This window comes from Agelaius phoeniceus, chromosome 5 (genome assembly GCF_051311805.1).
Source record: "Agelaius phoeniceus isolate bAgePho1 chromosome 5, bAgePho1.hap1, whole genome shotgun sequence".
NCBI lineage: Eukaryota > Metazoa > Chordata > Aves > Passeriformes > Icteridae > Agelaius > Agelaius phoeniceus.
Window position 1 is genome coordinate 5,336,648 of NC_135269.1, and position 24,967 is coordinate 5,361,614.

Below are 24,967 nucleotides of genomic sequence, written 5' to 3' on the forward strand. Positions count from 1 at the left end.
TGGAAGTTACTACAAGTAACTTGTAATAAAGTTAAAGCACATAAAGAAGGTGATCCTTAATAATTGACTCTCATAATAACAAAATATTCAGGAAAAGAATATCCTGAATACCTGAGTGACAATAACCACTGAATCTTCAGAGAAAGATTAATGAAGATTAATGACCTCTGAAATACTCAAAACCTTTGTTATTGGACACTTGCTATCATTGACTCCCAAATGATAAGCCAGAGAACACCTTAAAATACACTATATTTAAATAAGAGATGTACCAGCTGTCCCAACTTGCCAATCCACCCCACACCCCCCCCCAAAAAATAAAAGGAAAAAACACGCAATATATTTTACTTTTGTTTCTTCCATACTTGGCACTGTTTAAGGTATTGATTCATTGCATCTTCGCATACTTTCCTTGTTGTTTTTCATTCTTATCCCCCCTTAGCTTTCTGGGTTCAGATCCCATTTAAAGTACCAGAAAGAAAAGAAAGACAATTGCTTCAGTTTCTTTGGTTTCAAGACATATCTTGATTTAGCCAAACTGTTGCATCCTCCACCCTTCACCTCCCAGCCACTACACAGAGTTGGTAAGGATGTTTGTACTGACATCTTCCCATCTTTTCCTTCCTGTGCCACTGTGCTCCCAGTTAAGGGTGGGAAGAGTAGATTTATAAGTGCAGAGAAATTTATTATTGTAGCTTACAGAGAAAGGGACTCACACTTGACACATCCTTGCTAAATTTTCCCTGAGGAAAACAACGTCATTTACATACAACACTGTCAATATTTTGACTGGCAAACTTGCTAAATACTGGAAATATTTCTGAAATAATAATTCTCATTATTTTTTTGCCAGTAGAAAATTGTCCATGCACGATATATTAGGTATCTTCACAGGTATTTCATTAATATGGGCAAACCTGTGAATGTAAAGAGGGTAATAACCTCATCAAGCTACACAAGACAGACTACTGGCCATTAGAAGTAGAAGGTAAAATGACTGTAAATGCAGAATGACACTGGTCATTGTAACAAGAATCCAAAGCAAAATATAAACAAACAGTATCAGTATGGATTTTAAGAAAACATTCCTAAAAGCTACAGGCCAACAGATAAAACACAAAAATTTTCCTCTTGAAAATATTTTTCATGAGAGTGTCTATTTAACTTAAAGTCAACAGACTCTATAAAGAAAGGGCACCAAGGGAGTCCTCTATTAAAAACTATCCATAATTATTTCCAAGTTAACCTTTGCCTTGAGAAGCATTTTTCTAGACCAGGTATCACAGGTGTTCATGGTTTTGCCCTAGCCAGACCAAAATGATGGAAGTGACTATCAAAACTACTTGATTCACTTATCAGACACCTGGGCAGGACATGCACAGTCTTTACCTGGGAATATGGAAAAGTTACTGAAGTCACAGGGCCATACTGACCTCAGGCATCCTAAACAAAAATGGAACTACTAAGTATTCCCTAAATTTGCAGTTTCAAAGGCTACCAGGAAGGACTTGATAAATTATTTTGTCTCTAACCTCAAACATGTATTGCTTCTTCACTCACACTGACCAAATGCAGCCTTTCCAACCCTTTTTTTTTACTTTAAAATAAGATTAATATAGTATTTCTGCATCTCACTGAAGTATTTGTGAAGTTGTATGAAGCCTTGTAATGAAAGAACTGAAAATCCATATGAACTACAGTGTTACTAAATGGTACCCTGTCATTTGATTTTCATTTAAAAATAACTCCCTCTTTAGCACAACATAAGTACAAGGCAACACTACTACAAGACATTCTTTTCAGTTTTTGATAAAAAAGTTTTAACTATTTGGATTGAAATTTCTCAGGGTGGAGGTTGAATTTATTCTGCAAGTTTCTGGAGAAAAAGAATCAATCATTTTTAAAAGAAGGGTAAGAAGTGCTTTATCCTACAATATTCAAAAATTCACACACTAGAAACTCCCAATGAAAATGGGTAATAAATGCTTCAGAGCCAGGACTTGCAATCTGACAAGCAACATTGCCCAGATTTCAAGGCCTTCTGTCACGTACATGACTTGAATCTTGTCGAGTTAAAAGTTCCATAAAAGAATTGTGACCTGCATATGCTCAGTATGGAAAAAGAACAAGCTATAGGGCCAGAACCACCCCAGAACACAAGAGGAAGTGAACCTAAAAACTAACTGGAACTTCACCCCTGGATCTCTACAGCAGCTGTAGCCCCTGTTTTCTCCTCAGGGCTGACATGGGAGTGTGGTCACCTACACTCACTAACAGTTTCTCCTGTTTTCCAAATGGTAAAATAAGGGCTATGAATTTAAATACTTCAGCTGTTCCAATAAACTGTGCGGTAAAACCATTTTGTGTATCGAAATTTGAGGGTGAGTAGGAGCCTGTGTTTCAGGAGGTGCATACCAAGAAGGTGATATCCAAAAGACTGTGTGAATGATACAAGAATTAAGCCTCTGTGAGTAACACCATCACTCTGTTTCCATGGAATTATAATATTTACATTATGTTCAAGTACTACTTCCCAACAGAACCCCTGGAATACCTCACTTCTGTGACACTGATTTCTGCTTTCTACTTTTGGAACTAAAAGATTGGGTAAAGAGGTTGGATTTACAGTGAAACCCCTTCCCCTGGAAAAAAGGCAGATCTCTCCAGTGAACCACTCTGGTATCACTGTAACTCCCAGCAGGAGTCAGAGTCTTTGCTGATGGAAAATAGGAAAGAGCAGGCTGAACATAGTTTTCCATACTACGATGCCATGGCCATTTGGAGACAGCCACCCTGTCATTTGGTACTCCAAATCAAGCTGGAATGCTCCTTCTTTCCAGAAAAGCAAGCAAAGGACTTGTTGACAGTTCAATGAAGGTGACTAAGGAAAATGAATTCTCCAGAGTGTGACAAAGGCTGTTCTTGCATTTACTCCCCTAACAAAATGCCTTGCTGGCCAAATTCAAGAAAAGTTGAAAAAAATTTAGGATTTTGAGCCTTGGAAGACAGACCTCAACTTTTACACTCATCCTCAAAATGTGATTTTTCAGCTGCAGATTATCAGCTGTTCTTCTGGGACACTAAATACCTCTATGAGCCCAGACCTTCAATGACCTAATTATTCTGTCTTATTTTTCAGTAATCTGTTGTTTTCCTTGTCCTTTGGTAGGATAAGGAAATGTCCTACTTTCTGACAGTGTCCTCATGAGTGCTGTATCCTCAAAAAGGGGAGGAAAAAAAATAGAGGAAAAAAAAAACCCCAACCATGTGGAAAACTTCCAACCATGAACCTGTGCCTATAGATGGTGCACAGTAAGAGCACAGAAAATGCTCTTCCCATTTTATAACCTGTTGCACTTTCATGTCTGTAATATGACAAGGAGTATTTTTTAATTAAAAGGTTTTTTCTGAAGCTTTATACCAGGTGAAATATGCAATAGTTTGTACTATATCACATCCCCATTTAATCTCTGAGGATGTAACATAGAGGTGTCTAACTCATTTTCCCATATGACAGCTTTCTGATGACCTGGATAGTCAAAAATTTCTGCTTTCAAATCATACTAAATATTTCCTCCCCTCATTTGCTTCCCTTTGCTTTGTTTAGAATGATTAACTGAAACAAAATGATTATTTGCATAAGACATGAAATAATCTATTAAAAATCAAATATATTCATAAGAATTGGACATGATCTGAAACCCCTTTTCTAACCTTATTTAACAAAGGTTAACTGCTCTGTACACATATATGAGGACTTCCAAAAATCCTAACAGTGTGCTGGGCCTGCATTCCAAAAAGTCATCTTGGTGCCTCCTTCTAATCCCTTTCCCTGGAATAATGGTCTCTGATACACAGCTCAAAAGTCCATGTATCAGAGACTGGGCAGCAGTTGACTCTGAACAGTACAGTCAGTTCACTTCCCCAGAACAAACAGCAATACCTGCTCCTATTAGCCTTTTTACTCTCCTGAGAATCTTTATGTAATGTTGCATTAGTAGCCTTTACTAAATTAGAAAACCAAAAGGGAAGATAAATCAATATGAATGTACATTTGCTGATATTGATTTTTCCTCTCATAGTCAGCATGGGAATATTGTGGCTCCTATTAATACAAGGAGTGGAAGAGCTTTAAATGGTTCTGTTTGGATAATTACCCAGTAGTTCGGGAAACTTATTCCAACTTCTTTAGTTTGTAATTTTGAACTAGACACTTCATGAAATCAATTCCTTCTCATGAATAATCATGTTAATATGTTGATGACAATTTCTTGATGTGGCATATCAAGAAGATGACTAGGAGAGGCAGTCAGCCTGGTATTCATAAAGAGAGGATGAGGGGACTAGAAGATGTGAAGGTCAAGGGCAGCAAGGCTACAGCAAACACAGCATTCTGCAGTTCAACATCCTGGAAGAAACCGAGCAAGAGAAATATTGGAGTCACAACTTTGGCTTTCAGACTGTATCTCAGTTTGTTTAGGAATGGGCTGTGGGGGATCCCCCAGAACACTGCCCTGCAGGGCTAAGTGACCCAGGACATGTGGCTGGTCCTCATGGACCCTCTTTTGAGGGCACAGGAACAGGTCACTCTGCCAGGCAGGAGGGAAGCCAGCATGGCAGGAAGCCAGCACCAATGAACAGGGAGCTCCCATCCCAGCTCCAGAACATGGAGATGCAAGGTCAGTGCCAGAGCTCAGATGTAGCTGGAAAATTGAGAGATTAGAGGGCAGAAGGGCTTCTGTAAGTACATTGGCAGCAAAGGGAAGGCTGGGAAGGATATGGCCCCACTGCTCAGTCTGGCAGGAAAAGCAGTGAAAAAGGACATGGATAAGGCTCAGGCACTCAATGACTGGTTTGGCCTTATATCTTTTTCTGGTTTTTATTTTTGGTTTTCAGAGTGGGGAGGGGCTGTTTGGGGTTTTTTGGGGGAAGAGGTTTAGGTCCTTGCAAGGTTTTTCTCTAGGCCTTCAGAGTCTCCAAGCCTAGGGTCAGGCTCTGGGAGTGGTGCATGTAAGCCAGTGGGACATGCCCAGATCCTTGGACAACACAAGCTGTATCTGAAGATGAGGAGAAAGGTGACCAAAGGTGGCCACTGTAAAGTTTTCCTCTCATTTTTGAAAGGTCACAACTGTCAGGTGAGGCTTTTGATGAACAGCAAGACAAACACCATATCCATCTCCAAGAAGGAGGAGCCAGGGAGCTCCTCCTGTAGGGCAGTCAACCTAACTCCAGAAAGATCATGGAGTAAGTCATCTTAGAATCCATATCCAAGCAGACAACGGATAAAAAGGAACAGCCAGGTTGGAATTACCAAAGACACACAATGCCACACTCACTTGACTATTCTATGGCAAGATCACTGGCTCTGTGGACAAGGAGAGGAAAATGGGTGGCCCTTTCATTAACTTTAGCAAGGCCTTAGAGTTTCCCATAAAACTTTGTAGCTCAGTTGTAGAACTGTACATTAGATATGGCAGAAAGATGAAAATTTCCCTGGAGTGCCACAAATCACAAATGCCAAACCCTGCACCTGGGATAGAATAATCCCATGCATCAGTAGAGGCTGGGAAGCAGCTTTGCAAAAGAGGTGTCCTGGTAGACAAAAAGCTAAACACCAGCAAGTAGCATGCCCTGGATGTGAAGGAGGCCAACCACATCCTGGACCCCCTCACCAAAAATGTTGCCAGCAGGTCACAGTGGAGTCACTCAGAGCCCACAAATGGAATGCTCCTCTAGTTTTGGGCTGCTCAGTACAAGACACTGCAATAAGAACAAGTCCAGAGCCTCTAAGAGAATTAGGGGGGCTGAGGCACACATTGAATGAGCACAGGCTAAGAGAACTGGGCTTGCTAAGCTTGAAGAAGAGACTAAGACAGACCTTTTTGCTGTCCTCAGGTGTTCAAGAGCAGGGTATTGAGCAGTTGGTGCCTGTCTCTTACCAGAGGTACACAGCAAAAGGATGACAGGCAGCAGACAAGTCATAAAGGAGGAAATTTTAATTAGGCACAAAGAATTTTTTTTTTTTTCTGAAGGTAATAAAACACTGGACTAGGTTGCCCAGAAATCCTGTGGAATCTCCATTCCTGTTGCTACTACTCTAGCTTAAGTCAAAGATCTGTGAAGAAACATTTTTACAGAAAAGGCAAATTTGAGATCTCTTTCTTGTTACTAGAAAGTAAGAGTTGAAGCACAGTGTTCTCATTCACAAAGATCATATTCCTCAGTACCACAGGACAGCTCAGAAGCAATGCAATTACAAAACTAATGTGGTTATCATTCTCTCCTAGCATAGCAAGATGGATTAGCCATGTGAAAGGAAAAACCCATAGGTCAGGCAATCTTATTCACCTACACTGAATGAAAATGGAGTCATCACTGATGGAGTTGATGCAGATAAGAGGAAATCAAACTTCAGAGAAGCTTTACATCATTTCATTGCTTGAAAATTTTAGTGATAAGTAAAATGAGCCTCTTTTGGGCCTGGGGATTCTTTTTTTTTGTATACAAACACACACACATATACTGCCTAAAACTCAGACAAAAAAGCTTGGTTTATATAATTTTTGCAAACTCCCTCCATATCCTAAACCACACTTCAAACCATTGTCTCTATTGACATACTTTTAGGATAAGTATGACTTTTAGGATAAAATGGAACTGCTACTTATCAGCTGGAGCTAATGATACTTAGACATTTGAAAATGTTAGACCACATCATCTCTCTTGGAACTGTACAGAGGGCTTCTATGTCTTGTGGCAACTGTTGCCAAGTAGTAGGGAAAACAGAGCTGCTTTCTAGCAGACTTCATCATTTCATAAATGCTTGCTCAATCACTACAACATTTTTCTTGATGGTTAATCAACTTCTACAATTGTTAAGTCTACATCTCCTTCTTAATCTCTGCTGGTCTGTATCCCTCAGAAACCCCTCAGAGACAGAAAATCTATGTGATGCTGTATCTGCTTTCCAATTGCTCAGTGCTGTGTGAGAGGAGACTCTCCATAAGTTCTGTTCTGTAGCAGCACCCACTTCCAACTAGGTCACATCACAACCAGCAATTAAAGTGACCTGAAAAATGGTCATGGCAGGACAGTTCTTGGTAATGACAGCACACTGCTTACCCATCCTTGTGCTCAGCATTTCTTTCCATCAAAACACTCCTCTAACTCTATTTCCAGTCGCATTATCTACCTGAATTTTCCTTCCTCCAGACCCAAGTCTGTCATTTCCACTTAACTTCGTTCCTAGCAGGTGTCCCATTCTGGTGGCAAACCTCCTTCAGTTTTGCTTGCATACCAATCCTGCCTTCCCAATCAAGCCCTGTTCCACCTCAGCCCTGGTTCCTGCAGTCCATCCCAAGCCTCCTGGTCCTTCTGTCCCCTTGTGACACCAGCTGTGATTCCTGCATCCCACCTGCCCAGTCTGGATGTTTCTGTATTGCACCAACACACTCAGGAGTTTTCTTCCACTCCTCATCTCTCCTTTATACTCGCATTGAACAACACCTTCAGATTCCCCTTTTAACCTGAATCCTGGAATTCTGAGAGCACCAGGAAATGCTGTTATCATCTGACCTTTTATTAACAGAATTCCCTCAGAAGCTGTGGAAACAGTTGCAAAAGGATCTTTCCTTAAAGCTGCATAGCAAGTCAAAAGTAAAGACCAAAAACCCCCAACAAAAATGTCCTGAACCTGATTTAGTCTTACACAGTCTTGGTAGGTTTACTATTGCTTCAATGACACAGCAATTTCATTGTAGATAAGAAAGCAAGCTCAGCTCAATGTTATAAGATTAATTTAGGATGATAATAAAATTAACAGATTCAGGCAAACCAGCATGAAAAATAAGAGGGGGAAAACAATAAAAAAAAAAGAAACCCTGTCCTGTTACTCCTTATGGAAGCTATCCTTTGAAAAATCCATGCAGTTCATGTTTCTGTCAGGCGAGGTAATACGCCTGTAAATTTAATCTGACAGAAGAAGCAGCACAGCATCAGCAGAAAATGACAAAATCAGATTGTAAGAGAAGGACAGCCAAATGCCTTCACAGCTCTCAGAAGCCACTGAGGGAAACAAATTCACGCAACTGTAATAAACCCAGACTCAGACACTCACTGGAGGTTTGTGGTGCTAATACCTTTAGTTTCCACTTCAAAATCTCATTCAAAAGTGCTTAAATCTTGTATTGGCTGCCTGATGGAAGGTGCCTTTGCCTAAATCCAACCCTTCTGAAAACCAGGGATAGATTGCATTTATTGTTTCCAAGGGCAACACTTCAAATGTTACCAAGTTTTGTTTTCTGGTTCAGTTACACAAATCTGAACTCTTTTTTCTACCCAGGCCTTTCTTCTCATTATCGCAAACCCTAAAGCAACACAAATAAAGCCCAAAATGTAGGTTTAAAATAAAAATGAAATGGTTTTACTCTTCCAGAAGCTCCAAGTAATTGCATTTAAAACACAGGTAATTTTGGATCCTTATTGCAACATACTGCATAACAAAGGGGGAAAAAGTCTATTTTCAGTTTGAAAGGAAGCTCGCTTTAAAAAAAAATCTTCTTCATATTTTCTAGCAAAATAAAGCCAGTAACAAATAAAAATGATCACCTAAGGTGTCGTGCCAAAATCACACACTATCAGAGGTTAGGTGATCTTACCTTAAAAGACACTTAGAACAGCTTTTAAGTCTAATTGTAACTTTTAAGTCTAATTGCAGGTGTATTTGTGAGAGCCTTTAGCAGCTCTGCCCACATGGAGGAGCAGAGCTGCAATAGCCATTAGTAACACAAGAATTTCCCCACAGTAATACCTATGGGCAGCCATCAAAAATACAAAAGCATTAAGGGAATATTTAAGACAGAAACATCACTTCATTTGCTTGATTTCTTCAACTCTAAGGATCCTTCCTTATATTTATCTGCTCTCTGAAATTCAGTACTGTTGCAACATTCTTCATTCACTTACATCTAAAGCTATGAAATGCTGTATCAGTCTTAAACAAACACCAAGATTCTTCACTTAAAAAACAAACATGCCAACAAAACCCAAGAGGATACTTCGCCAGCTGAGAAGGGAACAATGCAAATTCTCTTGGTAAAGTAACACTGTAACAGCTAAAGGTATAAAGTTATTCAGACTTTCTCTTTCTACTTCCTCAATTAGCTCAAACAAAAGCTGGTGGGAATGTTCAGAACTCACAAAAAGATATTTTGTCACCACAGGCACAGCTCCCCAGCACCGTGGATTTCTCTGCAACAACAGCTCTGGGATGACTTCATTCCCTTCACAGGGCAAGAACTGCTCTGCCAGGTGAGGCATAAAAATAAAGCCTGACTTAGTGTAATTATCTAATGAAACTTTCCATTCCAGGAATTAATTAAATAGGGGGCATCTTCTCTGTAACTGGTTGGAAAATACCTCTTTTAGAGCAACAGGTGTTTGATTCTGCCAAATTAAATGGTGATTACCAGGGAGATGTGGCTGGAAAGGCATTATCTTAGGGAAGATATCATTGCTGCTGTACCTCATTAACCTATGGGAAATAGCAGGACTGCCTGATCCTCTTCAATATTTTGGTGGCTTGTCTAGCCAATCAAGCAAGCAAAGAATGAAACTGATGGCTCAAAACAGTTTATGTCAGTTTATCAGGACAGCAATAAGGTAATAGCTATCAATAATATTTGATTGAACTTTAGCACAGACAGTTGTGATAACAAAATCACAGGAAAAAAACCCCACGTACTGGCTCCAAATGGTTGCCTTCTCAGGATAAAATCTAGTGTTAAATTTTAACTTTAATTAAAGTAGCATGGGGGTGGAAGTAAGGGAATTTGCAAAGTTAAACCTTATGAGAAATGTTACGGCAGTTAGTGAGTTCTGCTACATTAAATAAATAAAGAAGGAGGAAAAAGCCTTCCGTAAGTTTTGACAGTATTTTTTCTTTGCTATAGCAGGGAAAAAAACAATATATATTTGGAATATTATCAGCATTAGAGAGAGACTGGAGGATGAAATCTAGGATTTGATTAAGAGATCTGACAGAATCACAGTCACAAATGCATAGCTATAGAAGTCAGACAACTTTTGGGGATAAAGGCAACACAACCAGGAAAAACACTCCACACACAAAATATTCCACACATCTTCTTTAGTTTATCATATTCCCATTTCTGCTTACCTAATGACAATACAGTGAAATTATACAGTCACTTTAAACATTGAAAATGTAACACTGATAGGAATAAAAGTTTTTACTGAACAAACATACAGAAAAAAGGGTTTTTTTAAGTTTTCCTGAACAACACTAGAATTCAATGCAATTACATTAATATAAACTCTCCTTTCTGCCTCCTGAAATAAGCCTTTTCCTTGTGTTGAATTTATTTTTGCAGCTCAGATTATGCCCTCTGAAAAGTAACTGAAGATAAATCAAAAAGAATTCTTCACAATTATAATACATACATAGAAAGTTAGAAAGGAAAAAGTGTAGTTCTACTAATGATAGTAGGTAACTTTCCTCTAGCTCTCACCAAGCTAAACCACTAGCAAAAACTGGGCCTACAAAAAGGTAAAGCTCAGTACCTTGTAAAAAAACACATAGCAAAAGAAGAAGGAAAAAGTTATATTGTTGCTAAGTGATTATGACAATAAATTGTTGTCATCTCATACAGAGATTCTATACTGTTGTTTCCTTATTACAAAAGTTTCATACCTGGTTGATGTTTCTCATGGGCAGCTCCTCAAAGCACTGACTCTTTCTTCTTCATAAAGCAGCCAGCTTACTCCAATTTGCTTTCCAACCACTCTTTTATAGCACTCTTCTTCTCATTGGTTACAGCTGTGGCCTGGTAAAGTCAGGCCTGCTCCTAATCTTTGAGAATTGGCCCAGCTGCAACTCCTTAGGGGTAACATTACTTTCTACACTAATTTTTTTATCTTCTACCCCACTACAGTTAGTCTGTCAAAAAAAAAAAAAAGTCCTTTGGTAAAAAACTAGGCTCTTACATGCAGGAAAAATGCAACCCTCAAAATCACAGTAAATGATCCAAATCCAACAATGCTGAAGAATCCAAATCCAACAATGCTGAAGAACGCTACCCCATTCCTGGGTGTACGGGCGTAGAATATAAGAAAATAAAAGCAGTATAGAAAGTAATGTTGCCCCTAAGGAGTTGCAGCTGGGCCAATTATCAAAGATTAGAACAGGCCTGACTTTACCAGGCCACAGCTGCAGCCAATGAGAAGAAGAGTTCTATAAAAGAGTGGGGTGGTCAAGTGAGAGAGAACTGGCGTCAATTGGCTGCTGTAAGAAGAAGGAAGAGTTAGTGCTTAGAGGAGCTGCCTACAAGAACCATCAAGGAGGTATGAAACTCTAGCAATATGTAACCTTTCTAATATAATAACAACATCTCTGTGGACTAATGCTGCAGAAATTCTCAGAACAGTCTCATAAGCTTCACTAGAGACCTGCATGGCAGACAAGTGTGTGCCTGCTAAGAACCTAATGTGCTGGGGTTTATATGGGGGAAGGAGGGGAGCTGGTTAGAATTGGAATGAAAGTAGTTTTAGTATAGAGAGAGTATTTTAATAACAGCAACAGATGAAACTGCAATAGTCTGACCCTATACTCATGAAGGAACCTTCAGCAAGTAATAAAGCTTAGCAACAAAAAGACTAAAATTATTTTAACCATTAGGGCTGGAGTTAAGAAGCGTTCTCAGAGCATGACCTAAAATTTGAACTTTTGGGCATGAGGAAAGTGCTCCTGTGCAAAGCTACTGAGAGCCTTAATAACAGTGGCCTGAAAAGAGCACATATGAAATTATCTGTGCCTGGGAAGGGATGCTGCCAGGCTCCAGCAAAGGGCACTGGCCCAAAGAGGGAGAGCTGCCATGGTGCAGCACTGAAGGCACGTGCCCAGGAATATGTGGAGCGTGGGTAATCAAGCCTTGCTGGATCATTCTGGCTCCACCAGAGCAACCTGCTGCTCCCAGGAAAGCAGCATGCTGGAAGGCTTCACACAAATGCACATGAGTGGCCCTGGATCAGTAAGAGGATCTTAGGAGTGCTGCCTCAGCACTCTCCCCTCTAGTAGTGGTGCCACCAGTCAGGGTGAGAAAAATTGTGGCAGCCTTTGGGAAGGAAGGAAAAGGCAGCTACCATTCAATTACAGCTCCAAAGGGGCTGGAGAAGAGGAAGTGAGGCAAATGAGGTGCTCAGCACTACACTGGCTCAAGTGATTTCTGTTGTTTATCAGAAAAAGGTGCAGCTCAGAGGAAGGAGTGAGTGTGGGCAGGTAGGCAGGCAGCCAGGGGAGGCTGTGAGCTCAGCAGGGCTGTGAACACTTGTTTCTCACACAGTTCATTTCCCCCATCTGTCTGGTTCACACTGAGGCCATGCACACACCTGTGCCAGGCCAGAACCAAGGTGCCAGAAGGGCAGGACTGAATGCCTGGGACCTGAGGCGGGGCTCGGCAGTGCCCCCAAATAAATCCATGGAAAATCACATGCTCAGTGCCAATAATTTGCTGGAGGAAGCATGTCTGAATCTTTAAAAGCGGCAGAGTTTCTTGAATGTGAAGGTTTAATAACTGCTTGAAAAGGTTTGGCCTAATCACGTCCACATTTTTTATTAAAGGAGACCTTCAAAATGTCATGCTGTGTGGATTTTGCCTTAAATTAGCCTAAATTTGTTACCTACAAAAAAATCCTTTCCTTGCCATATCCAAAGCAAGATGTGGTTTGGGTTTTTTTAACAAAACAGTATCCAGGTAGGTAGAAGACAAAACAGTTAGATTCTAATTATATACTGCATGAAATGATGACATTTTGAAAGCTAGAAAATGACTTTGTTTCATAAACAAAATTACAGCAAAATCATTCAGACTTGATTTTACACTTGTCATGAACTACTGGATTACTGACTGTAAGAAAATGAACCATAGTTTAAGTAATCAATGTTTTTAAGCTATGACATTTTTTGCTAAAACATCCTTAATTTTTTTTGAGAATTCATAGTGTTTCTCTTCTTAACAGTGTCTTGTTTCACTGGAAAATTTTTAGTCTATCAAGTGATCCCATAAACCAGGGCAGAACTAATGGCTTTATTAAGTATATTTACTTCAGGCTAAATGGAAGGAGCAATTATATTCCACTTATGCAGGAAAACAGCTGGAACCTGCTGAAGGTACCTCAGAGTGTAACAGAAAATATAAAAAGGCCTGGTCAGAAGCCTGACAGGTTTGCTGACTCAAAACACAATGTCAGGGAACTGTCTGTCCAGCTGTGTGAGAGAGGAGCACTGGGACCTGGGAGGGAGGTGATAAAAAGCAGCTACACACAGAAACACACAGCCAAAATATCTGACAGGACAGCCTGCTTCAAGAGATTTGAAGGGGGGGAAAAAAAGGCAGGTTTTTTGTTTTTTTTTTTTAAAGTATTATTGTTGGAGGCAGGAAAAGCATCTGTAGAGGAAAAGTCAAGGAGTGGGACTCCAAGAGTTTCACACTTCTATCCTTGGTGACAATTTAGGACTTTGTGTAAGCAGGAGAATTGCCAAAGAATTGAAAATGATGGTAAAGAGAAGTCCCAGCACATGAGGAGGAATGTGCTTGAGGGTGCTTGGAAACTGTGAATTGAGAACTATTTAATCAGCAAAAAGAAACTAATGTGCATCTGTTAATTATTTAAGCAAAAGCTGACATCTTTCCTACTTACTACTTTTTCTTTTGGTCTTTGGTTTGTTGTTTTGGGGTTTTTTTTGCGTCTCTACTCTGGGTCACGTTAAGGACAGCAGTTTTCCTTGTCCACCATGAGCCCATGTATCTTCCTTGCTGTTACAGGATCTGTAGGTCAGCCAGAGCTTTGCAGTGGAACTGCTTAGAGCCATTTTCCTACCACAGGCATCACAAAAAAACCACAGAATTCTAAACTCTAAAGCTGTGTTTCATCACAGCCCCAAATGAGTCAAGGTGGCTTTAGACAAGGAGGAAATGAGAGTGAGACAGATTATAACCAGAGTATGTTCAGATGTTTCCTCTCCTAATAGATGCTTGCAGAGCAAGCTGTAGGTCTTATTCTTAGTGATGCAGTTTTTGGTGGCCCTCTGGGATACAATAAAACCAATAGTCTCCCCTAAGTCCCAAAAACCAGCCTTTCTTTCTGTCCTTTTTGACAACATGGCCACTCCTAGCTCCACTCAAGAGACTCACTGTCCGTACATTAATTCTATTAATTCTCAGCTTGCTGTCTCTCAATTCTCTCCTATCCTCACTTCACATGATGGGACTCTTTTACCTAGGCTTGCCCATGTGCTCTTGGAATAGATGGTACTGCTCTCTCTATCCCACTGGCTCCATCTGGCCTGGAGCAAGAAGAAGGGAAGAAAACCCAACAGCAGACCTCATCCCCTCTGTCCAGCTACTGTCCTTTTGAAAATGTTGTGTCACGAATATTGCAAACAATTAAGACAGCATCCACTACCACCACCTTGGTTCTTCCAGGGCATCCTGGAAGTTCTCTGGCAGTAAATAGATCTCCCTACTGCTTCTGTACAGGGAAGGTGGTGACTGAGGTGATAAACTAAAAAGAACTTGCTCTACCAGGGGATTCAGACAGGAGGGTTAAGCAACTCTTTTCCATGGAAGTACTTACTGAGCTTATCTGCATGCCTCATAAAGCTGATGTATTTGCTGTAAACTGTCAGTACCAACAGATTAGTAATAAACATGTGTGCCTGACGGGAGAAGGTGGCAACTGAATCCTTGGTCTTGTCTATCTGTTGCTCGCTGTTTGTATAACTCCATATTATAGCATGCTTGTTTAGGTTTCAGCTGCTTGCTGCACGTACGAGTGTGTATATATATATATATATATATATATATATGGATGCGTTTGTGTGTATATTTATGCACACGAGGGCTGTGTGATGGTTTAGCTTGCAATGCTGCTCCCTTCAGCTGGGTGCAGGGGTGTGTGAGGGTGTGCCAGCAAACACGGGCTGCCTGTGGGCTCAGTGCTCCGGGCCCGCTGCTCTCCCTGGCCTGGGGGGGCTCAGCCGGGCAGAGCCCCTCAGGGGCACACGGGCTGGACGCGCTCGGTCCCGCTCTCTGCAGGCACACAACAGCACCCACACAGAATCCCAGAGCTGTTCGGTTCGGAAGGGACCTCTGGGGCTCATCCCGTCCCACCCCCGCCCAGGCACGGCCACCTGGAGCAGGTGGCACCGGAACGCCTTCAGATGGGCTTCGAATGTCTCCGGAGAGACCCCATGGCCACCCTGGGCACCTGTTCCAGTGCCCTGCCACCCTCAGTGTAAAGTTCTTCTACATGCTGAGATGCAACTCCTTGTGTTTCAGTTTGTACCCGCCGCTCCTCGTCCTGTCTCTCGGCGCCGCTGAAGTCTAGCACTTTCCCCTTGGCGATATTTACATGTGTGAGATTCCCCCTTAGCTTTCTCTTTCCTACAGAGACCTGAAGCTGGACTAAACAGGCGCATCTCCCGCATCTCTCTCTCACCCCTAAGGGATGAGCCCAGCCGCAGCAGGAGCACCACAGCAGTCCCAGGAGGATAGGCAGTAGCTGGAGCCACCATGCTCAGCCCGGCTCCCTGTGTCGTGTGTGGGATTGGCGTGTCCCTGTGCTGCTGTGGACACACCAAGCGACCCCGCGTCTCTCTGTCCCCGCTGTCCCAGCCCCTGTCCCCGACCCGCCCCTCGCTACCGCCCGCCATCCTGAGCGCCGGCCGCTCGGCGCTCGATTGAGGCGGCTGCTCCCGGGGCGGCGCGGCTCGGCGGTGGATTGGTGGGGTCTGCGCGGCGGGCGCAAGATGGCGGCGGCGCTGGGCCGGGGGCTGGACATCAGCCTGGCGGCGCTGCGGCAGCACGACCCCTACATCAGCAGCATCGTGGACGTGGCCAGCCAGGTGGCGCTCTACACCTTCGGCCACCGCGCCAGCCAGTGGGTACGTGCGCGCTCCCGCCCCGCCACGCCCCGCCACGCCCACCGCGCGCCGAGGGGGCGGGGCCTCCCCGCGGGCACGCCCCGCCCCCTTCCCCGGCAGGCCCCGCCCCCCAGCGAGGTGTGAGGGCGGGGGAGCGAGCGGGGCCCGCCGGTGTTTCCCGGTGTGCCCCGGCAGTGTGCCCGGGCTGCTACGGACAGCTGGCCTGGGCACGCTGAGGGGCCACGGGGTGCCCGGGAATGGAGCTCTGGGAGGCTGCAGGATGGAGGAGTTCAGCCACGTGCGGGGGAGGCTGGGGTTTAACGTGAAGCTGTGGGAGAAAAGGGTTTAATCTGGAGTGGTGTAGGCTGGGGTTAGCCTGAGGCCGTGGGAGACTGGGGTTTATTTAAAGCTGAGGAGGCTTGGTCTAGCCCAAGGACATGGAAGATTGGGGTTTAACCCAGGGCTGTGGAGACTGGAGTTTAAACCAAGTCTGGTTTTTATCCCAAGGCCATGGAAGACTGGGGTTTAACCCAGGGCTGGTTTTTATCTCAAGGCCATGGAAGGCTGGGGTTTAAGCCAGGGCTGGGGTTTAACTCAGGGCTCCGGGCCTCAGGCGCTCCTCTGCCTTTCCAACACCTGTAATGGAACCCAAACACGTGCAAAAGAGTGGTGGAGTTACCAGTGCTAAAAGCATTGTTGTAGGATGTACAAACATAATTACCTTGGGGAAACTCTAGGTAATAGAACATTTAGGCTCTTGGCAGGTGGTTCTTGGCTTGTTGTAACAGTGAGACTCAGGACCTGTGTCTGAAGAACCTGCCCAATCTGCCTTTTGTGTTGTTTTCCCCCATTTCTCTGCCAAACAACACCCCGGAGGGCAGGTGCCCTTTGAAAACTCCTCTCTCTGCCTCTTGCCTGTGTGTTGTGCTCAGGTGTAGCCTAGAATGAACCCACTTCCATATCTTACCTCAAACCCGGGGTCAGCTGCATGGTGACCTGTGCTAGCTCCAGCCTCTCACCACCAACCCATGAAATTTGGTTAAGTAATTTTTTCCTGGCTTTTGGGTGAGAGAGGTGTAGCTGATGGTAGTGGTAAAACAAAGAAAAGGGGGCTCACTGGTGGTGACCAAAACACTGCCCTGTTTTCAACTTTCTTAATGTTCCTTTTCTTCAGGAGAAGACAGATGTGGAGGGAACACTGTTTGTTTACACAAGGTGAGCACATTTTGACACGTACAGGTGAAATCTGTGGATATGGCAAAGCTGGCTGGGATGGAGGATGGCTGAATGAAATAAAATGCTCCCCTTTGTTCAGGGGCGAAAAGAAACTGAAACTGCCAGAAGCAAATGTGGGAAGAAAAACCCTTTGAAGGAGACATGAACTTGTATTTTGATAAGACTTCCAAATGTGCTTTAAATGTCAGTGTTGGTAAACTGTAGAAATCTTCTGTGATGGTTTAAATAGGATTTGCAATTTAAAATTGTTTGAACAAAAAAGAGTGAAATAAATAATTATATTGCTGAAAGGAAGGGAATGGCAGAGCTTTTGAAATATTGTGTCCCCTACTTAGGGAACTTTCATACTACTTGTGTCTGTTCATTTTTCATGCGTATTTCATCCAACATTTTGGATGTTTTTCATGCTTTCTTTTAGCAGCAGCTCTGGTTGTGGCTTTCAGAACCTCATTTTTTGCACCATTTGTTGTAGCACATGTGTTTGTTCTGTTGTGGGGATTCCATGTTGGTGCCCCAGCATTTCTCTGTGACTGCTGTTAAAATCAGAAGGTTGCACGGTCAACAGCTTTTGCAGTAGCTGCTGAGTGTAACACCAAAGCAGAAAGTTACTTTTCCAGCTTTTGTGTCAAAGAGGATCTGGTAGGAGTGCTGAAAAAGCAGGAGATGGTTTTGAGAAGTGTGTGAGGTGACAGAGAGGCCCAAGAGCCTGGGAGCTTTGTGGGAAGTGGGAGTGCTGGTTTCAGCCCCTGCAGTGGTGATGGTCATCAGCAGTTTTTCTAAGCTGCTCTCGGGTCAGTGGGGATCAGATGCTGTAAGTTTACCACCACAAGAGGAAAGCCCTTTGTTGTGCTGGCACGAGGTGGATGTGGTGACTTGTGTGCTGCAAAACAGAAGCAGTATTTCCTGGTATGTTGGTTTCCAAGCTCAAGAACTGACAACATGAAACCTGGTCCTTCTGGTATTTGCTATCTTTCACTGTTGTTTTTGTTGCCTGAGGAAGTTTCCATTTAGGGCACTGCCTGGCTGCACTTTAGGCAGCAGTATGGAACAGGTTGTAAACTGTGAGTAACAGCACGCATTGCCTTCATCGTCAGTTTTAACTTGAATTTTCTGTGACTACAAACAAATTTATGAAGTCCTGTGGAAAACACATTGCCAGCAGACAGATTGGAGACCACTGGTGCTGTGTTTGTTTCTTCTCATTACCTTAGTCACAATATAAAATGATGTTACCAATTTACTTGGGCTGACTCACTCACTGCCCGGCTCATCTTTGTGAATTCGAGGAACAGTCAAAAAATCAGACTTCCAACTGGGTGAACACCAGTGGAAGTGGACTGTCTGTTTGTTTGTTTGAAGTGAAATATTGACCCTTGCAAACAAGGATGATTTCTTTGGTTGACTCCAATCCTGTAATACAGGTTCCAGTATTTTGGTTTCATAGAGAAATCCACACACCAGCAATTAAGCAGAGGTGGCACTTTTCCCAAATGTTTGGCCATCATCTTTTCCTTTATTGCCAAACTTGGTTTGTAAAGGAATGTCTCCTGTCAGGATCATGACAGGTTTAACAGTTTAAATACCTTGAAGTGTAATCTCCATGCATGAGTATAATGACTTAGAGTCATAGCATGGCTTAGATTCATCATTTATCAGGGATTATTCAGGAATGGGAGCATATTCACAGCTGCTCTGGGGCAACCTGTTTCAGTTTCTCACATGGTGGCTTTTATCCTCACATTTTAGGTGGTGTAGAAAATTCTCTCTTTGATGACTGTTAGTATCTGCAGTTGTTCACCTGAGTGCTGAGAGCTTGCCTTGCTCTGACTTGGTTTGATTGCTGCTTTCTAGTCCAGCAAGGAGCTGTAGGGTAGATGGTGGCATTGGATCATGTGATGCTGATGGTCTGTTTATTTCTCATACATAATGTAGGCCTTTGCCATGATTAAAAGGATTACCAAAACTGCAAGAGTCAATTGTTATTTCCTTGGCAACAAAATTAGACTTTTGTAGCATCTCTTAGAAATAAATAAATAATTGATTTGGAGCTCTACCCAACAAAGAAATTGTTGTGATTACCTTTTCCCTTGACTTGATGGGATATCTACTTGTCCCTTTTCAGATCAGCTTCTCCAAGGCATGGTTTCACAATAATGAACAGACTGAGCATGGAAAACCGAACAGAACCCATTACTAAAGACCTCGATTTCCAGCTCCAGGACCCTTTTCTGCTCTACAGAAATGCCAGGTGTAAGTATGTGACATGTTGGGTTAAATATTGGAGTCAGGTTCTCTTCAGTCTGTTCTTGGTTAAGGTAGTCCAAGTGCTTGGACTGCAGCATTCAAGGGGTGAAACTGGAGGAATGGATTTTGCTTTTTTGATGTGCTGAAAGAGAAGAATTGCCCAGTGTTCCCTAAAATGCCACTCTACTAAAGAAAGTATTAGGATGTGCTTAGGAGTGATCTCCTCATTTATCTGACAAATTGTGGATGTTTGTGGTTGCCTGTGTGTGATGGGCTGAGAGAAAGTGTGTGTGTGTGTCTTTTCTGAATACACCCCAGTCACTGCTGGGAAGTCTCAGTGTAATATTTGTAGTCTTGATTTTTCTGTATAAAAATAGACAAATGCAGCCAATCCAGGCCCTGTGTTCTGCTCCAGCTCCAGAACCCTGTTCTTAGAGCACGTTGGAAGGCAGGTTACTCCTCAGCTATTAGGGGTAACTCTTGACAACATAATGCTGAGTCTAATTTAAACCCCGCTGAAAGACAGAGTTATTACTTTGGGCTTTCTGTTGATTATCTTTGCACAAGAATTAGCAAGTGTCAGGCAAGCTCAGCAATGAGTGGAAGACATGAGGAAGCTTATTTGTGCATGCAGATCTGCACACAGACTGTTACAATGTGCAGGGAGCAGTTGTAAATTCACTTTGTAGCTGTGCTTGGAAGCAGAGCTGTAGTACCTGATCTGGCCTTTGTCCTTTGTGCATAAAAACAGATTTCAGAAGTGGTTTGTGTGAACTGTGATGCTCAAGTGTTCCCTCTGGATGAAGTAAAGGCAAAAGCAATCCGTGGCTTGCAAAGTAGCTTGATTTGATAATCTGCTAGACCTTCTTATTTCATAAACTAATGTGGAGTTGGGAAATAGATCAAGAGGGAATCCTGTTGTTCACACACACTGTGTGGTAGAAGCAATGGAGGAAGAACATTCTAAATAGCCTAAATGAAACTGCTGTTTTTGAGACTATTTTCTAAGCTGACAAAGAATTGGAATTCAGAAGCAAACTGAAAAGACTTGCAGACATCTCCAGGCTAACCTAGACTGGGCCAGACATCAGGATTTTAAGTACTGTGACACCTCTTTATTCCATCTGATTTTGAAGGCTTTTTCTTATGTAGCTGTAATCTTGTTTGATCTCATTTTGAAACTTCATTAGGAGTTTATGTATGCATATACCAACATCTACCTTTTGAAACCTGATCTATTAATTTTTCTGTTTTGTTGACACAAGTGGTATAATGAGTAATTACTAGTTTGCATAATTCTGTGGTGACAGAAAATAAGTTTTTAGTCTGATTACTGCACATAAATTGTAATTTGTTTATTTTTTTTACTAAGAGGAAAATCAGGGGTTGGGGGATGTAAGCTCTTTTTTCACTAAGAGACATGAAATTTTTAGATTTGCAGGGTCTCAAATATTAGTAGCAGCCTGTGCTTCTGAGCAGGATGCCTGGGTCTGTGGATCTGATTTTTACCAGGGTTAGCTGTTTGATCTAACCATGGGTAAATCTGTACCTCCTAATTGAATTGTGAATTTGGTTGTCTGAGAGCAGATTCATGTTTGTTTTTACTAAAAAAACCCTATAAATTCTGTCAGTATCAGGTGAGTTCTGGTATAAGGTTATGTTACCACTAGCTGCTTATCTTCCTAAAATATTCTTTAAAAGGCTAAATTACTATTTCTTCAAGAAAACTGAAGGTGTCAATAGTTCAAAGCAAAAGCTGTTGTTTTCTCAGATTTTCATGAAGACATCTGTTTCCAGAGCAAATTGGAAGACAACTTTTACCAACTCATTTGAGTTGTCCAGGTTTTCTTTGGGACCCTACAGTTCGTGTGGTGATTTCTTCATTGAGTTGCACATACCTCTTGCCCTTTCCTCCTTATTTTGTATTTCAAGGCCTTTGCAACATGAAATAAAGGGATCTCCTTAACAATAATTGTGGGTTTTCACAAGGGTCTCATCCAAATACAGTTCTGAATATCCTCTTGAATTTTCTTTATGAATATTTTCTTGCTCTTGTACAACTTGCCTTTATAGTTTTTTGCAAAGCTAAGGCTTGAGGTTTATTGTTAAATGAACTTTACAGAACTGGGCTGCTTAGGCCCTTATGCTGTGGTACTATTTTTATCTCCTGCTTTCACATACTAACAAGGAGTACTCAGGGACAGCTGTTTACTCTGCAGAACACTGAACAGTTTGACAGTAATACTTAACAGTATCTGGAAACAAATTATCTTTTTCTAACCTGTTGTTTGACTTCTCAGGCTGCTTTTCATACAGCTCTCCTTATCGCATCTAACAAAACTAACAATTTCCTCTGCATTTTTAAATTGCTGGCCTTGCCCATTGTTTTGTTTCTTCCAATATTCAAAATTCATTTTGTACAGCTGAGTATCTGTGGCTGGTTGTACCTCACAGTCTAAAATAAATCTTTTTGGCAGCAAAAGGTGGTGCTTGTGTACTGGACAAGCCCAACAACATTTTGTGATGTAAAGCTTGCTTTGTATCCATTATATGATCAATAGAAAAAAATTCCAAAACTGTACACAATAAATGTAAGTTTTAGAAATGCTTTAAAAAGAAAAGGTGTATTTAATCTGTATTTAATCTTTTTACTTTTCCATATTTCATTTATTGTTTCTTATGATCCTGGTCATCTTAAGCTGAATTATTGTCTGAACACCATGTTGGAGGCACAGTCTAATTCCAGGACTTTTCAGGCTGGATTTGGGATGCGTGCCAGTTAATGTTTGCTCTGATCCACTCTTTCACAGTAAAGGTTTTTTTGGGAAATCTGTTAGGGTAGAGCTGGGGTTATTCATTTCAAAGCCAGGAGGGAAGCTCGAATTACAGTTTTCCATGCCAGCTGAAATCTTTGTCCGCCAAGGAACAGAAGGTTTATGGCTCAAACGGGCAATTTTCAATGTGACCTTTAAACTTCTGTAGTTAACTGCAATTTTAGATGCTTGCTTTCTGAGAGCAGGACAGTAGTTCTGGTTTTGTTTAGGTGATCTAACAATTTTTAAATTTTCATGAGTTATATATTTGACTAATCTTAACTACATAATTATTACTTTTTTTCATTAGTTTTTTCCTGATAGTTATTGGGAAAACCAATAGTCAGAGCCTGCTGCTTAAGCCTTGATGCTGATTGATATGAGATAGTTCAGAAGAAATATATAGCAGTAAATTATTGATTAAATTACCTTAATTTTCTCCCTTTAGCAGCTGTATAATAATTACAGCTATTCCCCACTCTCTACTGTACCAGTTGTTTTTGTCTGTGTGCTGGGTCAGGGAATTATTTCTTGATTTCACTCATTTACCTTTTCATCACTGAATTCTGCTTTTGATGCTTATAGCAAACAGGGAGTTGGGGGAATATTAAGTTGCTTATCTCAGAACTGGCTTCACCTTGAGCATTTTAGCTGCCAAGAACACAAGATCCTACCTTAAAATAGTATGCTAATTGTGACAGTGATCTGATACAGGTTAATTGGGTGCTTTTCTGCTATATTGAGTGGAGAAAGAAATGGTGTGACATGTCAGCCAGTATTTCTCTCTGACAGTTTCTGCACCTATTTGGACACAGAAGTTTCTTTTCACTTCTGTGCCACACTGTAGCAAGGGCTTTGCTCCTGTCATCTCCTGAGCCTGAAATGGAATAAAGCCTTCCTAGTGAAAGGTGTCTGCTGAATTTGGGCTTTTGCAGAGGGTCAGCAGGTGCTACCAAAGCAGAGCAGACATGCCTGGTTTTGGCAAATCTGTCCACACACACGTGCTTTGTACATAACCTTACACTTGTTTCAGTTTTTCACTTTAACCTGCTGCCATATGTCCATCAGAACCCTGAACATTTTGTATTATTTTCCCAGATTCCTACACTGCAGAGACATCTGGTAAATGGGATGGGAGGGAGAGGGAAGTTTGCCAGCTGTCTAAAGAAATTTTGTGGGTTTTATCTGTGGTTTGTGGGTTGTTGTTTTTTTTTTTTCTTCCTCCATAGTTCATAATTATGTATGAAAATTTTACCAAATAGATGCTTGGGGGCAAGTGCTTGTAAAATGTTTAGGAAAAGGTAACAGTTTATATTTTCCTCAAACTATTAGCTGTCATTATTAGATTGTTACAGTATCCATGAGTGCTCTTAAATAGAGCAACTCATCTTCTTTTGAGACTGATTGTGGCACATTTTAGTTCACCCTTCTAAGGAAATACATCCTGATAAAAATACAAATGGATTATAAGTATCCCACCTCTGCAGTGACCTTGCAAGTAGCATTTCTCTTGAAAAAATATCTTAGCTGGAAGACTTTACAAGTCTACTTCTGAAGGGAAAAGGTAGGAAGCAACAAGAAGAAAATCAGAGTAATATGTAAAAAAGAATATATGATGAAAAACAGTCCTCTTTTGGCTACCATAGTGTATTTTTCCCCTTGAAATGTGTTCATAATCTACACTACATTATTGTGTAATTGTGTATTTTAAACCTCTTCTTTCTTCTGTTTTTTTTTTTTAATTTGAGAATTAAACCAGCATTTGGTGGTTAAATTTCCTTGTGTCTATATTTAGACTTGGCCTTCTGCATATTGACTCCTTGGTCAATTGAAACAGGCAAAACAGATATTCCAGCCTTTGTCTTTATGATGTAACAGAGTTTCTGTTTGATGTTTTTGGTTTGGGTAAAAATACCAGTTTGGAAAGGAGAGCCTCATTTATCAGCCTCTGTCCTGCCAACATTCAATATCAGGTCCAGTATCACAACCCCAAAAGGATGAATGCAGAAAATAGAAATGTATATTCAATTGATTATTCTCCAAATGCTCCTTCCTCTTTCAGAATTTTGAAACAAATACCTGTAAATGTGTTTGACTTAGTGCAGTTTGTATTATTTTTTCTCTAAATGTCTGCAAATCAGGGGTCTACTGATTCAGAAACATTACATGGCTTTCTGTTGCTGCATCATCACACAAAATGCAATGTTGTTGTCACAACTGGTTTTTTGAGCTTAGCAAAGCAAAACAACCAGGTTTTTTGAGCTTAAGTTTGTTTGCAGAACTATTATTCTGGCCTGCTGCAACCTGCGTGTTTTGTTTAGGAAAATATTTCTGTAGTTTAAAACCCTTTGAAAAGTGTTTGTCAATTTGACCCAAAAGTGCAAACTCAAACTTTATTAGTAGAAATACTAGGTAATTTTGGCAGAAGGGCCTTGCCCTTCTCAGGGATTTATCCTTCTCAGCCTCTTTTTTGCTAAACAGTTTTGGGTAAAGCTGTTTTTAAAAGTCTGCCTGGACTGACTAGTGCCATTTCTGAGAATGCAAATGTTTGTGCTTTACCTGAGGTTGTGTCCTTGGAGATATTTTTGTTTCAGAGATACAAACAAATCCCTCCTCTTTTCCATTCCAGTTTCTCTCCTTTGATCAGCATTTAAAAAATTCATTGTGTATCCAGCAAGGCAGAACAACAGCAGAGGTCATGGTTATCTTCCCTGGATGTTCCTGGCCTTAAAGT

At 41.5% G+C, this 24,967-nt stretch overlaps 1 protein-coding gene across 1 annotated transcript in view; it reads left to right on the forward strand.

The window, feature by feature from the left end:
* Window positions 1–15,787: 15,787 nt before the first annotated feature.
* DCP1B (decapping mRNA 1B) overlaps window positions 15,788–24,967 on the forward strand; it is a 40,395-nt gene continuing 31,215 nt past the window's right edge. The window contains exons 1-3 of the mRNA XM_054632409.2: window positions 15,788–15,961; window positions 17,115–17,155; window positions 19,299–19,426. Of these exons, the coding sequence (XP_054488384.1) occupies window positions 15,827–15,961; window positions 17,115–17,155; window positions 19,299–19,426 (304 nt within the window). The 5' untranslated portion in view covers window positions 15,788–15,826. The remainder of the gene's footprint in view (window positions 15,962–17,114; window positions 17,156–19,298; window positions 19,427–24,967) is intronic.